Raw genomic sequence first — 15,247 nt, 5'->3', positions numbered from 1 at the left:
TAAATGATTTGCACGTACTCATGGCATCTATTCCTCACACTCACCTATAAAGTGGAAACTGTCGTGTTATTATTCCCATTCCATTCGAGGAGTCTAAAGCTCAGTATGGTCGTGTAACTATCAAAGTCACATAGCAAGTAGTGGAGTCAGCACTGAACTCAAATCCAGGCAGTTTGTCTTCCAGGCTTGCTTAACCCTATACTACTTTCCCTGCGTTGAGAACTGAACACTGACAAGCCCTGGAGAGAGTTCAGTTCTGCATCCTCAGTTGATGTTTCTCTAAAATGAGGCAGAATAGACCAGGTCTTGGCCAAGAAGGCACTGGGATTGTTGCCCTTCACTCTGTTTAAAGTCATAACGAACTTCACAAAGCTCACATATTCAATCAGTTCCTTTATTGGATCGATCCTTATCTGCGATCAGGGATAGCTTTGCATCATATTATTAGAAGACTTCTTGAAGCTGTATTGACATTTCAATCAGTTTTGAATAACTCCAAAGTGACTCATTCAAAGCCTTATTAGGCCATCCAAGAAGAGGATTCCAAGTTCTTCTAATCTCAGGTCTGGGTTCCTGAAACAGCCATCTAATTCTGTCTGACCTCTCCACTTTGTCTATCTGATCATGTGTTATCCCGAAGGCTGGGTAATCTTCCCAGAACTCCGTTTGCATTACATCATTCTTGGAACTGAAAATAGCTCCCCACCGCCTGGATGGTCACACGCAAACTCTTGAATTTGGCATCTAAGGAACTCCATTACTTAGCCTGGTCCACCTTCAGTCTCATAGGTTCTTAATGGCTCTCCTCTTCAGTAAATCCATTCTCACTTAATGGACATTTCCACAGTCGATTCACTGTTTATGCCTGCCAGGCTTTGCTCATTGAGTTCCCCTCTCTTCACTGCTTTACCAGCCTCAGTGAAATTCTTTCTCACCATCCCAGCTCAAGCCTCACATCTTCCCAATGGCCCTTTCTAACTAAGCTTACCAATATTCAACTCTCAGCTCTTTGAATTCTGAGGGTGCAGCCTAGAATTTGTCTATCTATTGTCTTGTGACCAATATTTCAACTCTCTGAATAATATACAAAGAAACTCAGGGACAGAGATCATGCTGTCTACAGCATTCACTTCTTCAATATTTATCAAGCACCCACTCAGTGCCAAGCACTGTGGTATACAGAAGCAAAGAAGACATAGTCCCTAGGTTCAGAAGGTTGATGGGTCAGAAGAGAGATGTATCAAGCTGGGCAATGTGAAAACGCTGTTTTTATAGGTTAAATGTAGTCAAATATTGGGAATTTAACACGGCTCATTCTAAATATAATTATAAAATAATGTAGTAAGGTCATGGGTGGAGATACAAGCAGAGCATTTAGTGGGTAGAGAGGAGGGTCACCAGCTTATCCTGTCAGGGTAGGGCCTGAGACTTATGGAAGGCAGTTGTACCTGTGCTGAGTCAGAATCATCTGGAGTCATGCAACAAAGGAAGGATATTCTAAATAGAGACAATATGAAAAAAAGGCAAGGAGATAAGAAAGAACAGGCAGACAGTAGATGTTATGGGCTGAATTACATCTCTCCAAAATTTTTATGCTGAAGCCCTAACCCTCAGTACCTCAGGATGTGACTGCATTTGGAGATAAGGCCTTTAAGAAGGAGTTAAGCTAAAATGAAGCCATTAGGTTGGACCTTTATCCAATCTGGTTGGTGTCTTTATAAGGAGAGATTAGGACATACAAAGAGACGGCAGGAGTGCAGACACACAGAGAAAAGACCAAGTGAGGACCCAAAGAGAAGGCAGCCATCTGCAAGCCAAGGAGAAACACCTCAGAAGATACCTTGATCTTGGACCTCTAGCCTCTATAACTGCAAGAAAATTAATTTCTGCTGTTTAAGCCACATACCAGTCTGTAGAATTTTGTTATGGCAGCCCTGGCAAACTGATTCGGTAGGGTTCTATGAACTATTTGGGGTGGCTAGAGAGTGAAGCAAAGAATGGTAAGAGAAGAGACCAGAAGAATGGGAGTGATGGTGTGCCGGGCTTCGCCTGCTGTGGAAGTTTTTCCTGGAGACAAGGGGAAACTTTTGAAGAGTTTTAAGCAAGGAGGTGGCAGAATCATAATGGGTTTTAAGTAGGGCTCCTCAGTGGCAGTGAGGAAGATGGATTTGATGGGGTTAGACTACAGGTAGAAAAAACAAGTCACAGGATATTAGATTGGTGCAAGCAAGCCATTAAGCTCTAAACAGAGAGAGACAGTGGTATTAGGGGTGGAGAAGCGTCGAATTGAGAAAGACTTATGAGGTAAGTTCATAGCGAAGGCTTAAACCCTCCCAGGGAGAGGGAGGAATTGGACAAGTTTCCCAGGTTTCTACCTTGGATGAGTGTGTGAACTTGTGCTACCAGGGATGAGTTCAGTGCTATTGGAGGTGAGCAGATGGGAGTGGGAGAGGGGATTACCACTGTGAGATGTAGGGCAACCAGGAAGAGATGATGTCAAATGGAAAAAGTTTCCCTAGACTTGTGACCCCAGTTCACGTCCAAAGTCATGAGAGCTTCATCCTCCCTTGGTGTACAGCGCCTCCTTCCCTTCTCCCTCGTGGGCAGAGGGTTCCAAAACTCACTTATATATGTAGCTCTATGATCTGCATCAAGGCACATTCATTTCTAGTTCTGTTTCTGGAACCAGAAAATTGTCTTTAGCTGTACTGAGACCGACAAGTTGGCACTCAGGCATCTGAGAGGTCAGGGTAGATTTGCATGCTGATGTGCTTACAGAATCAAAGGGAGAATAGGCTGGTGGCCTCCGCCTTCCCTGTGGGACAGGAGGCAAGCGAAGGAAGAGAGCATGGGGAAGGTCTGGAATAAATACCGTAGGCAAGGAGAAGGGAGCTGCCCAAGGAGGAGTGAAGGGATTTATTTATGCCTGCAAGGCCAGTGGAGACTGAAGAAGAATTCTGGGGAGTGTTCAGCCCCAGCAGTGAAGCTCTGGGCTGGAGCTTTTCCATGAGGCAGGCTTGTGCGGCTGAGAATGGACACGTTCCCACACGTGGGTGGGAAAGATTGCTATGTTCTTCAAGGACTAGAAATAAAAATTTTGAAAAAAAACTTTAAAGGTGAAAACTTCATGAATACTAGAGAAGGTTTACACATAGGCTTTTAATGGAAAGAAGTCTCACCGGTTAAATGGAATACACAGTGCTTAGGCATCATGCAAACTCACAGAACTTGTGGCATGCACATTTCATTTTGGCTGTAGATAGAGTTACATACTTGTGGGGGGGGTTCCCTATTATTATTATGGGATGTCTTTGGAACCAGGGGGCTGAGGGATTCATGAGGAAGATGGGAAAAGAGTCTGCATTTCTCTAGAATTGTATCAACTGTGGAGGCAGCAGCTAGAAAGAGCCACGTCAGACTCCGGGCTTGTCAGCGCCTACTCAACGTGATATATTTTAACGTTTTTCTCAGCACGAGCTTGACTTTAACAATGAATCCAGAAAAAGGGGGAAGTGATAATAAATCACAAACTATAAAAACCAACAGAGATTTCTTCTGACCCCGCCACCGTAGCTCTTCCATCCCGCCGGCCTGTCATGATACACTAACTGAAAACACTTAGAGGGAAGATGCTGACGCAGCTATACCCTAGAGACCAAAGGCACGGGAGCCTTTCAGAAGCCCCCTGGCATCTTCCTTGTCAAGAGTCATGGCTGCTGCACTGGACAAGAGTGGGGGGATTGGGGGAACGAATAGGGGAGAGCGAAGTGGTGGCAGCCAGGCGGGGCAGAGTGGAAGAGCAGTCACATCAGGCTTTGAATGGCAAACGGTTCTGCCCAGGCCTGGCGGAGGGAGAGGTGAGGGAAAGTCTGGAGAGAGCCACTGGGGTCTCATCTACGGGAAAGGCATTTTAATAATTAACAAATGGGAAAAGGCATGGAGCCAGTAATGTGACCCTAGCATTTTGAAACTATGCCTCGGGAGCCTGCAGCCACATTACAGGCTCCCCAGCCAGGGAAGGCTGAGAAACCTCGGAAAACACAAGGAACTGTTTTAACCAAATGAAACTTACAAGCAGGTCAATTTAAGACACATTTGATGAGAGCCATGATTCAACACTGGATATATGGGAGGCACAAATGGAAAACAGTTCTTATAAATTACTGAAATTATCAAGTCAGAGACAAACATCATTTTAATTTTTCTCTTCTCACTTTATCAATACCCCTCCAATAGCTATCATCAACACAATATTGAGTTTTCCTGTTTCCCTATATTGACTGAAATAATCAGACACACACTCTCATGTGTAAAAAGACAAAGATACTTTGCCCAAGGATACTTTTTTCAACCCGACCTTCATGTCCTTCCACAGTTCAAGATACCTGGAGTATTTTTTTTTTAATGCAACTAAATGCTATATCAAGTTCTTTGGAGGCAGGGAGGTGGTGTAAGGAAAAGAGGATTGTTTCCATCCCCACTCTGCTCTTTATTGGCTGTATCATGTTGGACACCTTAACTGGTCTTTCGAAGCCATGAGTCACCTAAGTGAAGATGTTAAACAGCCAGCAGGAGAGGTGGGGAAGGACCAGCAGTGAGGTAGAAGGAAATCAAGGAGAGTGTGACACAGAAGCCAAGGGAAGAAAGTGTGTTTAGAAAGAGGGAGTGGTCAACCATGTTGCAAGTTGCTGCAAAGGTGGGTAGGAGAAGTTTCCATTGCCTCTGGCAACGTGAAACCAAGACTTCTAAATTGTTCTTCGTCCATCATTTGAAGACCACGGGGTATCTTAAAAGCAAGAAAGAAAAAAGATAGCATCTTTGACTACTGTATTGTTTTAAGAGACTTCTTTCCCAAGGTCTTATTTGTGTACTAAAACAAAAATCCGAGAACAAATTTTTACAACTCTGGTTCTTCCTTTCACTGTCAGTCATTTCTAGGTTCTCTGAGCCCATTTAAGGGAGAATTCTAAGGGATGGGAATAAACTAAACCTAGACTATATAATTTGGGGCAGGTTCAGAAACATTTCCTCTTCATTGTAAGTGCATCTGATAACAATATTTTCCATACTGATGGGCAACAAATCTTTCAAATGCACTCATTTCATGGTTAGCCTAAATTTAGGCAAACACAATTTCTGAATACTAAGAAAAAGAAAAACAAATGCCATAATAAGCCTTTTAGCACAAGGTTCTAAAAATAGCGTATTCCTTTTCCCGGCTCCACACACAAAGGAAAAGCTCTTGGACATCGGAAGCTCCACGAACCCCAGAGACGAGGCTCTCCACTCATGTGCACTGACTTCCCAGGGTCCATCTGACTGCTTATAAGTTGGGAACACGTTTCACCAACTGCTGTTAATTACAGTGTCCTTACCCGAACCGACGGTCTATGGTCATACAGAACTGGGGGCATCAAAGGGACTTAGAGACTTGGAGAGTGGGGAAACTGAGTCTTGAGAGCTGGCAGGATTGGCCCAGTTATACAGCTCACACATAAGCTTGTTCCTGCATCAGCCACCTTAAAACAAACCTCCCTGATCCTCATTTCCCTCCCCTCCCGGCACAACATCTCTCACAAAGTCCACACTCAATGTCTCTGCTTCCAGACCTCCCATTCACCCCTCTACGCACTTCAGTTGGGCTCCCTTCGCCACAGCTCATGAATTAATGCCTGCATGTCAAGGTCACCAACACCTTTCATGCAGTCCACCCGAAGGTCACTTCTCTCCCCCCCTTTTACACACCCCTCAGCAGTAGCCGGCATTTCCTTTCCTGACTCCCATGACTCCCGGCATCGGGGTTTTCTCCGCACTGATTTCCCCAGCTCCTCCACGGGCCCCTCATCTTCCTCTCAACCTATTCTCTCACTTTCCTCTCTAGCTGGTCATTTCAACGTGCTCAGAATTTTAAGTCTCCATAGGCTGAATGTTCCAGTCTCTCCAATGAGCTCCTAACTTGTAAACCTCACTGAGTTTTCAATATTGAATATCTATTTGGCATGACAAACTTGACACATGCAAAACTGAAATCTTTATTCTTCCCTCCAAAGCCTGCCCCTCCCAAAGTCTTTACCGTCTCCCCAAATGGCATCACCCCCTGTCTACTCAGCTGCTCTGGTCAAAAGCCTCGAAGTCATTCTGGACACTTGCAATTTCCTTTTCTCCACATTCAACAGACCAAAGATCTGCCAACACATGTCTTAAATAGGTCTGCTTCTTGTGTCCGCCCTGCCACAACCAGGACCTCTAACGTGGACTACTACAACCTTCTAACCCTTCTCCTGGCTTTCTGTCTGCTGCCTGCAAGCACAAGACAGATAAGGATCCTTCCGTGCTGAAGGTCCTGGGGCAGCTTCCATCGTGCTCAGGGTAAGGCTGGATGATCGAGCTCCTGCCTGCCTCTCCCCACCCTTCTAACCACACTGCCTTCCTTTCTGCCCCTCGAGCACCAGCATGGCAAGCCCTTTCCCGCCTCGGGCCTTGATGCTCTTCAGAGAGGCATTCCCCAGCCTCCTTACTGTAAATCGCGGCGTTCCCTTCACAGAACTTCTCACCACCTGTAACTAGCTGTGCCTACAAGAGAGTCCCTGCTACGTGAAAGTTCCATGAGAGCAGGGACCCTGTCCACGTTGGCGGTGGGTGTAGCCATCCCACTGGCTGAGTGAACGGATGCTTGCACAGTGGCGCTGGGTGGGGAAGACAGGACTCCCGGCTCCGGCTTTCCTAAACAATGGATGAGTCAGCAGACGCCAGCGGTTAGCGTGCGAGAGAGGACTTCTCCGTGGGAAGAGCGGCCACACCCTGTGCTGCCATGCCGCACAAAGGACTGGCGAGCTTGCTGGGGTCAGGCTGGGCTCGGCATTCCCCTCAGACTTTGGCCTCAGTGGGCAGTCCTGCAGAGAGGGGTGTTTATTTAAAAACACACAACACAACAGGACGGGTCCAGGCAGGCTTCTACCCAGGCGGTAGACTGGCCTTCAGAGCTGCCATCTAAAATGAGGGGTGATTCCCGGATGGCTGCCTTCCCACCTGTCTGATGGCAGATTCCAAAGGCTTGGCTCCAGTCAAGAGGGGACAGGATGAAAGCATCTGTTGCCATAGCAATCACAGTGCTCCTGGGGCCGCGGCTCAAGCTTTCAGATCAACAACTATTTACAGAAGTGGAGAAAAAACAAGCAAACAGAGAGGGACAAAAAAAAAAATGGGAAAATGGCAAGAAGTAATCCTACCAGTGCTGCAAGAAACGCTCTGAAAATACAACACAGGAGCTGAGAGTAGAATCCTCCCACCAGCACAGGAGTGGCCTCCTGCCGGGACACATCCGGAACAAAAGGCCCCATTGACACAAACATCTGTTACTACTAAACACTTAGGAATCAATATTTTCTTAAAGGTTTTTTTTTTCCTTTTGGCTTTAAAGAGTTACTGTCTGCCAGGCTACCAGACCCTAACCTTCTCCAAGTCCACAGCCACCACATAAAGTAACTATTAGAACTTCAAATGAAGAATTTGGTCCCGGAAATGGCCTTGTGCTAGTTTTTTCCTGAACAGAGACACCAGGAAAATGTCAGAAGGCAAATCCAAACCCACACCCTGAAAGACTTAAAACATAACAATCACATCCCTGGGAAGATGAGTAATCTAGCCCAATTTAATTTAAAAAGGAAACACAGCAGATTTAAGAGATGGCCTGGACGTGCCTTGCAGGAAAGGAGGAGCGTGATGGGGAGGACCGGAAGGTAACGGGATCACGTAGTGCTTTACCTCAACACCTGCATATCCTCCGGGGAGTTCCGCACCTCGTCCTGGAGGCGACGCCAGCGCAGGCAAGCCCTCAGCTCCCGCTGCTCCTGGGCCTCGTGGGGGGCCAGCTGCTTGGAGCACAGACACACAAACACAAATGCTCAGGACACAGTCACTGTCGTCTTCCCGCGGAGTCGGAGCCACCACTGGAGCAGCTGGCTTTGTTTCAGGGGGGATGGCACAGACAGTCCCCGCCGCACCTTGCGCTCCATCAGAAAGGGCCTCTTAGGTCCTCAAACAAAGAACCAGCCCTCACTCCTGCGCTGCCTGTTTGGGAGGTGCCTCCTGGCCCCGGAACCTCCCCCTGCCCCCTCACCTCCACCCCTGGCCTGGAAAGAGCAGACCTCCCTAGGGAGCCATTTCCACTCTGATCCCATCCAGCCTTTTCCTGCTTTGTCTTCTTGCACAGGGTGGGAAAGGTCCCCTCCATTTACCTCCTACTTTTTCCAGCCCTCAGTTTTGTTAAGGGCTGTTTACAGTGCAGCCAGCTAATGCAACCCAGATGATTCTGTTTGCATATAACCAGAAAGAGTGCACTGCCTGGACTCACTCTTGGGGAGGGGAAGGCCATCACACCCTGCCCTACTGGTCAGAATTGGCTCCTGTCACTCGATGTGCTCACAAGGCCCCATGGCTGTAACCCCACAAGGGAGGGCAGCAGAGCATCCACTGTGGAGGGAACTGTCAGTGTCTACAGGAATTTCTGGGAATTAAAGGTCCCTAATAGTTCCCTCAACAGATATTTACTGATTCTCTGCTAGGCCCTGAGGACATAATGGACACAGCTCTGAATGTGAGGAGTCCAGGGAGACAGATAAGCACAGTAACCATCAGAATTCAGTGATGGCAGGGGTTAAGGAAGAACCCAGATGCCACCTGGCCAACCAGGGTGGTCAGAAGGCTTTCCTGAAGAGGTGTTCCCCAGGGAAAGCAGGAGCCAGCCAGGGGAGGAGGAATTTCAGGAAGATGGAAAGCATGTACAAAGCTCGTGGGGCCTGGCAGGAGTGTGAAATGTTTTAAATATGGTGAGGGTTAGGGTCAGGCAGGGAGCAGGATGCCAGCCAGGGAGGGACAGAGGTGCCAAGTAGCTGGCAGAGGCCAGGTGATCAAGACACTGGGTGTGTCCTGTTGTCGTGGACTGAGTTGTGTTGTCCCCTTCCCCAACAAAAATCATGTGCTGAAGCCCTAATCACAGCTGTGACTGTATTTGGAGATAGGGCCTTTAAGGAGGTAATTAAGGTTAAATGAGTTCAAAAGGATGAGGCCCTAATCTAATAGGGTTGGTGTCTTTATAGTAAGAGGAAGAGACACTAAAACTCTCTCTCCATGTGTGCACTGAGGAAAGGCCATGTGAGGACACAGTGAGAAGATGGCCCTTCCCAAGCCAGGGAAGAGAGGCCTCACCAGAAACCAAGCCTGTCAGCACCTTGGTCTTGGATTTCCAACCTCCCAAACTGCGAGAAAAACAAGTGTCTGTTGTTTAAGTCTCCTGGTCTGTGGTACTTTGTTATGGCAGACCAAGCTGACTATGACAGCTGTGAAGGAGTTTAGACTTTCTCCAAGTTGATGACAAGTTATACGATTCAACTTGCCACTAACTCAATTCACCTCTCCCTACAGAAAGCCACTCTGAGAGGAATGTGGGTTTCTATCTCCTAGTTCAAAGATTTCTCACTCCCCTTTGCTGTACTTGCTAATGCTCGGTGCTGCACAATGCAGTCTCCTGGGCAGCAAAGCAACACGGCACCCTCACGCCCTGTTCAGTGATGAAATGACCTGCTGACTGGGAGTCCCGTGAGGTGGCCCACCCTTTCCTGCCCCAAGGAGCACTCCTCTCCTGCTTGGGAGGCTTGCTGTGAACACTTGTCAGGGACCATCCGCAGCTCAGTCTAACTCAACCTTCAAGGAAGGGGCCAGAGCAATGGATGTACTCTGGAAATGTTTCCAAACTTTGTGCTGGTTCTAGAATGGCCACTTCACTTCATGGGTGTCCATGTTTTCACATATTGAAGACTTACTGCGTGTACCTTAAAGGATGATGAGGTGGATTGCCCCCTACTCCAGGTTAAGGGAAAAGGAGGGATAGAGAAACTTCAACTCCTACGTTCCCTTTGAGACCCACAAGAAGTCACCTCCTCCAAGAAGGCTTTCTGGATATTCTCATACCCAGCCTCTTCCACCTGTGAACTCCCACAATATTTGGTGTTTACCTCTCTTTTCTAACTTATTTTCTTCTTCCTTCTACTGTGTGCTTTCCTCATCTTCAAAATTAGACTCTGACCTGTTTCAGAGCAGCGTTGTAGTCTTATCCTTTTATCCCTACAGATCTAGCACAGAATGGACACATGGAAGTTGTGCAGTTGTGAGATGCAGCCAGGCCAGCATCGTGCCTTTTTTGGTAGAGACAGATGTAAGGTAGGGCAGCTGGAGGGAGGACACAAGCAAAGAGATTCCAGGAGGTACAGGCAAGGGGAAGGATAAAGGGGGAGCGTTCTTTGGGGATTCAGGAGATAAAGGAGAGAGAGATGATCATCAGATGCCTGACATACACTCAGGATTATGAAGAATAGCATAAATCTGATTGTCTCAGGATGGAAGTACCTCAGGGAAGTGATGGTGAAAGAGGCACATTTACACTAAACCTATTTAATCCTGGCTGAATGCCTACTACGTGCAACGTGGTGGCAAAATCAAAGAGGAAGAGAACAAGAAAGGAGAACTGGTATTTTTCGGACACCCTCCACGTGTCAGGCACTGTGTTAAGCTCATTCACACACTATCCCTTTCACTCTGCAAGGTTAAGCATTCCTATACCCATTTTATAAATGAGGAAACTGAGGCTCAGGGAGGCTACATAACCTACTGTAAACAGCAAAGCTGGGATTCCAAGTCCGGTCCGACTCCAAACCCAGCCCCTTTGCTCGAGAACCTTCCAGGTGGCCTCTCTCCACAGGATTCTGTGTGGAGGGGGACACAACTATGCACACTGCTAGCTCTACAGCCAAGGTGTGAAAGGGGGAGGCTGAGTAAGACACAGTGCCACTTTGAAAGGGGTCACAGTCTAGTCGTGACGATAGAAAGAAGAAGAAAAAAGTGAGAAAAAACAGGTGGAAATCCAAAGTTTCTACAAGAGTATTATTGAACTGTGAGTGAGATGAACAGTCTGGGCTATCAAGGGAAGGTGACCTTGAGCTGCTAGTGAAAGATAAATAGGATTTCAACAGGCAGAAGGAACTTGGACAAAATCATGCAGATATGCACAAACTTGGGAATTTCAGAAAAAGTCAAGTAGTCCAGTGTGTAGAGACAGTAGGGAACAGAAGTAGCCAAATATGAGAAGTTAGAAAATAAGCAGGAAGCCGGTTAGCTGCCATATCTTCCTTATTGCCGGTGGCTAATTCTTTAAAGTTGAGGTTGTAAAAAACAAAAGCCCACAGATCCATAGAACAGACTGGTGGTTGCCAGAGACAGGGGTCAGAAAGTGGGAGAAGTGGGTGAGGGGGTCAAAACGTACAATCTTCCAGATTTAAAACAAACAAGTCTTGGGGATGTAATATACAGAAAGGTGACTACAGTTAATAACACAGTATTGCATTTTTGGAAGTGTTGAGAGCAGATCTTAAAGTTTTCATCACAAGAAAAAAAATTGCAACTATGTAAGGTGACTAATGTTAACTAGACTCGTTATAATTTCACAATGTATACAAACACAGAATTATTATGTTGTACACCCAAAACTAGTGGAAGGTTATAGGTCAATTTTACCTAAATTTGAAATTTTTTTTAAATAAAAATAAAGTTAAAAAAAAAAAGTTGAGGTTGCAAACTGGGAGTGTGTTGACTAGATCTGGCCTCGGTGTATGTTTGGCTTGCATAGTTTTTAAATTAGTAAATTTCACATAAAAATCCAGAGTCATAATTCCCTTTAAAAAACTAGAAGTCCAGGTTGTATTGAGCCCTCCTTTCAGCATGACAGCAATCGGTTAGAGCTGAGGAGAAGCTTCCGGTTTGCCACAGTCCTTACTATTCCCGAATCTATAACACCAACTGCTTCGTTCTTTATTACTTGCCAGCAGACATCTGAGATCATGACTCTGGATTTAAAATTTCATCTCATTATTTAATAAAACAAAACACACCACAACCATCCCACAAAGGAGTGCTTGAGTATGCACAGTACCACCTTTTCTTCAAGTCTTTGCTCAGATGTCCCCTCATCAGAGAGCTTCCCTGACAAGCACCTTCTAAAACAGCACTAAACCCACCTCTCTCTATCTGGCTTCATTTTCTTGACAGTACTCAACACTACATGTTAAAGATGTAGTCGTGTATCTGTTCTCTCTCTCATCGCTAGACCATGAACCCCGTGGGGAGCAAGGACTCTCCTCCCATTTACAAAGCAAATAGAACAAGTGCCTGAGTGCATAATGAGCACTCAATACCTATCTGTTGAATAGGAAGACTCTGACTTGAACTTGACTCTGGGTAGTGAAATGCTTAGTGCACTTGAAACCTACCTGCTGCGCCTTGGCCCAGAATACATCTTCCAAGTGAGTGGCGAACCCTTCACTGAGCCACTCTTCCGTCCAGTCACGGGCCCCGATAGCCAGGCCAAACCAGGCGTGAGCAATTTCATGGCAGAGACGGGTCCCACAGAACTGGCTCATTCCAGTCAAGGTGCTCTGAGAGAGGAAGACGAGGTGTGGGCTGTGGATCATGGGGGAGAAAACACACACAGTCTTATCAGGGCCTGTCCTCATGGCCGCCCCCAGGGCTGGCTTTCTCAGCCCTGCCAGCCTGTTATTATCGTGTGCATGCTAGATCACGACCAATAGGCTCGCAGCTTAGGTGCTTTTAGAAATAAATAAAGTGGCAGTTTAAGTTCCTGGCAGAGGTTCAGGTTGCCTTTTCTGCCAAGCAGTCGTCTCCGTCATCAAGCAGCTATTACCTGTAATAAGCAACCTGCACTGAGGTTTCACACTGAAGAAATTACAAGGCGATGGAAGCACTTACCCTGAAATCTGGACTGTAAAAGAAGAGCAGGGGTGAGAATGTGAAGCCCATGCCGTCGAGACAGTGATCAAAGAAGACCCTTCAGCCAAACAATCCGAGCAGCTTACAAACAAAGTGAGAAGTCATGCAGAAGGACGGGGAAAGCCGAGAAGAATGGAACCAAACATTTCCTAGTTCAGACTGAGGGTGGTTACAGAGGCAGCAAACTCCTAGGTGCCATGGGTGGGTGAGGTTTCAAGAGACTCTGATAAAGGCTGAGTCTCTGTGAGGCCGAGGTTTTCAAAGGTATCTTCTATCTATAGATGCTTATACGTTCCCATGACATAAAACTAAGCAGAGAGAGAAAGAAGGGAATTAACTCACTCAGGTGTGCAAATGGTTCCAGGGTTGGCACCAGCCTGGGAGATTTATCTAATCTCATTTCCCACACCTTCTTTTAAAACCCCAAATACCATGATTAGAATTGCATTGATGGAATGGGAAGAAGGGAGGCTGAAGAGAGAAGAGGCAAAGGAAATACCTCCTGTGCTTCCACCTTCGGTATTTCTCATTTATACAGGACTCGTTTACCGTCTTATGAATGAAGAATTTGCTCTTAAAAAAAAAGCACTCTTGGGCTTCCCTGGTGGCGCAGTGGTTGAGAGTCCGCCTGCCGATGCAGGGGACCCGGGTTCGTGCCCAGGTCCGGGAGGATCCCACATGCCGCGGAGCGGCTGGGCCTGTGAGCCATGGCCGCTGGGGCTGTGCGTCCGGAGCCTGTGCACCGTAACGGGAGAGGCCACAACAGTGAGAGGCCCGCGTACCGGGGGGGAAAAAAAAAAAAAAAAAAAAGCACTCTCATCCATCGATTGAACAAAAGCAGTCGTGAAACCTTCCAAATTAAGAAGCTGTACACACTGGTTCGTTCCTTTAAAAGCCATGCATTTGCCATCGTGTGGGCTCTGCACAAGCCAGGACGGCTTGCGGTTTTGTCCTCTGCCCCCACGGCGGCCAGTAGAGAAAACCCCACCTGTACTTGCCTTGCACAGCATCGCCCGTTCAGCTCAGAGAGCTCAACTGAAAGCGCGGGAGTCATGTGTGCCAAAATAGACAGCTTTCATGTGAAATAATAACAGGGCAGGCGCGCAAATGAGAAGGTGTCAGCCAGGATCCCGGCAGAGTCCACCAGAAACGCCAGGAATTAAAAGTGTAGCTGGGGCATTTAGGATACAAAGGTGCGATGCAGGATGCAAACAACAGAAGTTCAGAGCACTAACTCAGGAAAAAAAAAAAAAGGAAGGAAGGAAGGCAGACAGGAAGGAAAGGGAAAAGGGTGAGAGGGAGGGAAGGAGGGAGGGAGGAAACAGAGGCCCAGGAGCTAAACTTCCTCTTCCTGAGAAAGTGGCCCCATGGAGAAGACAAACTGCAAAACCTGGCATTTTCAAGTAAATAACCCTTTGCTCTGGCATGTGCAGCACTGCAAAGAAAAGCCACAGAAATGTACCAAGTAAATAACATTCCAGACATACTGCTGGCAGCACTTCACCCTTTTGGCTAAAGCAAAACAGAAGCAACTCCGGGCTTTGTAAACAGGCTCACAGACAGCCTGCGCTGGAAAGGTCTTCTGGCCAGAGACCCAGACGGTGCACACGCAGTTACAGAGACGGTACAGCTGAGCAGACCCCGCAGCCCAGGAAGTGTACACACGCTGATGACCGTGACATGGCAGCGAGACTGTTCACGAAGAAAAAGGCTGCCCTGTCCACGGCGACCTGCTCGCTGCTTTGTCCCAGCGTGGAAGCCGAGCCAGGCTCTTTTATGCAAATATCAAAGTCCGCAAGGGCCTGAAGGAAGGCACAAAACCAGCTGTGTGTGGGGGGGATGGCATTTCATTTTCCTGTCCTGTAGTTTTTCCCCTTCAACAGTCTTTGTTGTCTCCACCAGACCTCCTTCCCCACCTGTCAGTACTCTGGAGATACCACTCTGGCCTTGGCTGGGCTCAGGACAGACCCTGGCATTGCTGGAATGGTGCCTGAATTCCCACTTCCCATCCTCAATACTTTCTTCCTAGCCAGGGAGAAATGTATTTCCTCCTGTCTTCTGAGAAAGACCAAAGCTTAAACTTCCTCCTAGGTCGGAGGATGTGCGTTTCACTTGATATAAATGACCCTGTTATCAGTGGAAAACATGACCTTCTCCCTGAAAAGCAATTTTCCAGTTGAGAACCAGACCCCAAATCCTCCTGCAGCGGAGTTTGTCGTCTAAGGTTGGGTTTTACCTGTGGGTCATAGCTTGTATGAGCGAAATAGGTTCTTTCTTAAACTGAATTAAAAACACAGAGTAAGGTTTTGAGAACCTTTCTCAAGGGTTGTTAACAAAATTCTGGCATGAAAGGACCCATAGAATTTTTTTTTTCTAAGAGAATTTCTTCCTCTCCTTTTGAACCTAAGTG

The 15,247-nt window shown here is 47.0% G+C and overlaps 1 protein-coding gene across 1 annotated transcript in view; it reads right to left on the bottom strand.

The window, feature by feature from the left end:
- The window catches only part of AOPEP (aminopeptidase O (putative)), a 359,663-nt gene that overhangs the window by 139,894 nt on the left and 204,522 nt on the right, over positions 1 to 15,247 (bottom strand). The window contains exons 6-7 of the mRNA XM_060155372.1: positions 12,321 to 12,510; positions 7,765 to 7,871 (exon numbers count right to left, since the gene is read on the bottom strand). Coding sequence (XP_060011355.1) covers positions 7,765 to 7,871; positions 12,321 to 12,510 — 297 coding nt within the window. The remainder of the gene's footprint in view (positions 1 to 7,764; positions 7,872 to 12,320; positions 12,511 to 15,247) is intronic.

Source organism: Lagenorhynchus albirostris, chromosome 7, assembly GCF_949774975.1.
Source record: "Lagenorhynchus albirostris chromosome 7, mLagAlb1.1, whole genome shotgun sequence".
Lineage (NCBI taxonomy): Eukaryota > Metazoa > Chordata > Mammalia > Artiodactyla > Delphinidae > Lagenorhynchus > Lagenorhynchus albirostris.
Note: the sequence above shows the minus strand (reverse complement) of the source record. Positions and strands in the feature narration are given on the sequence as shown.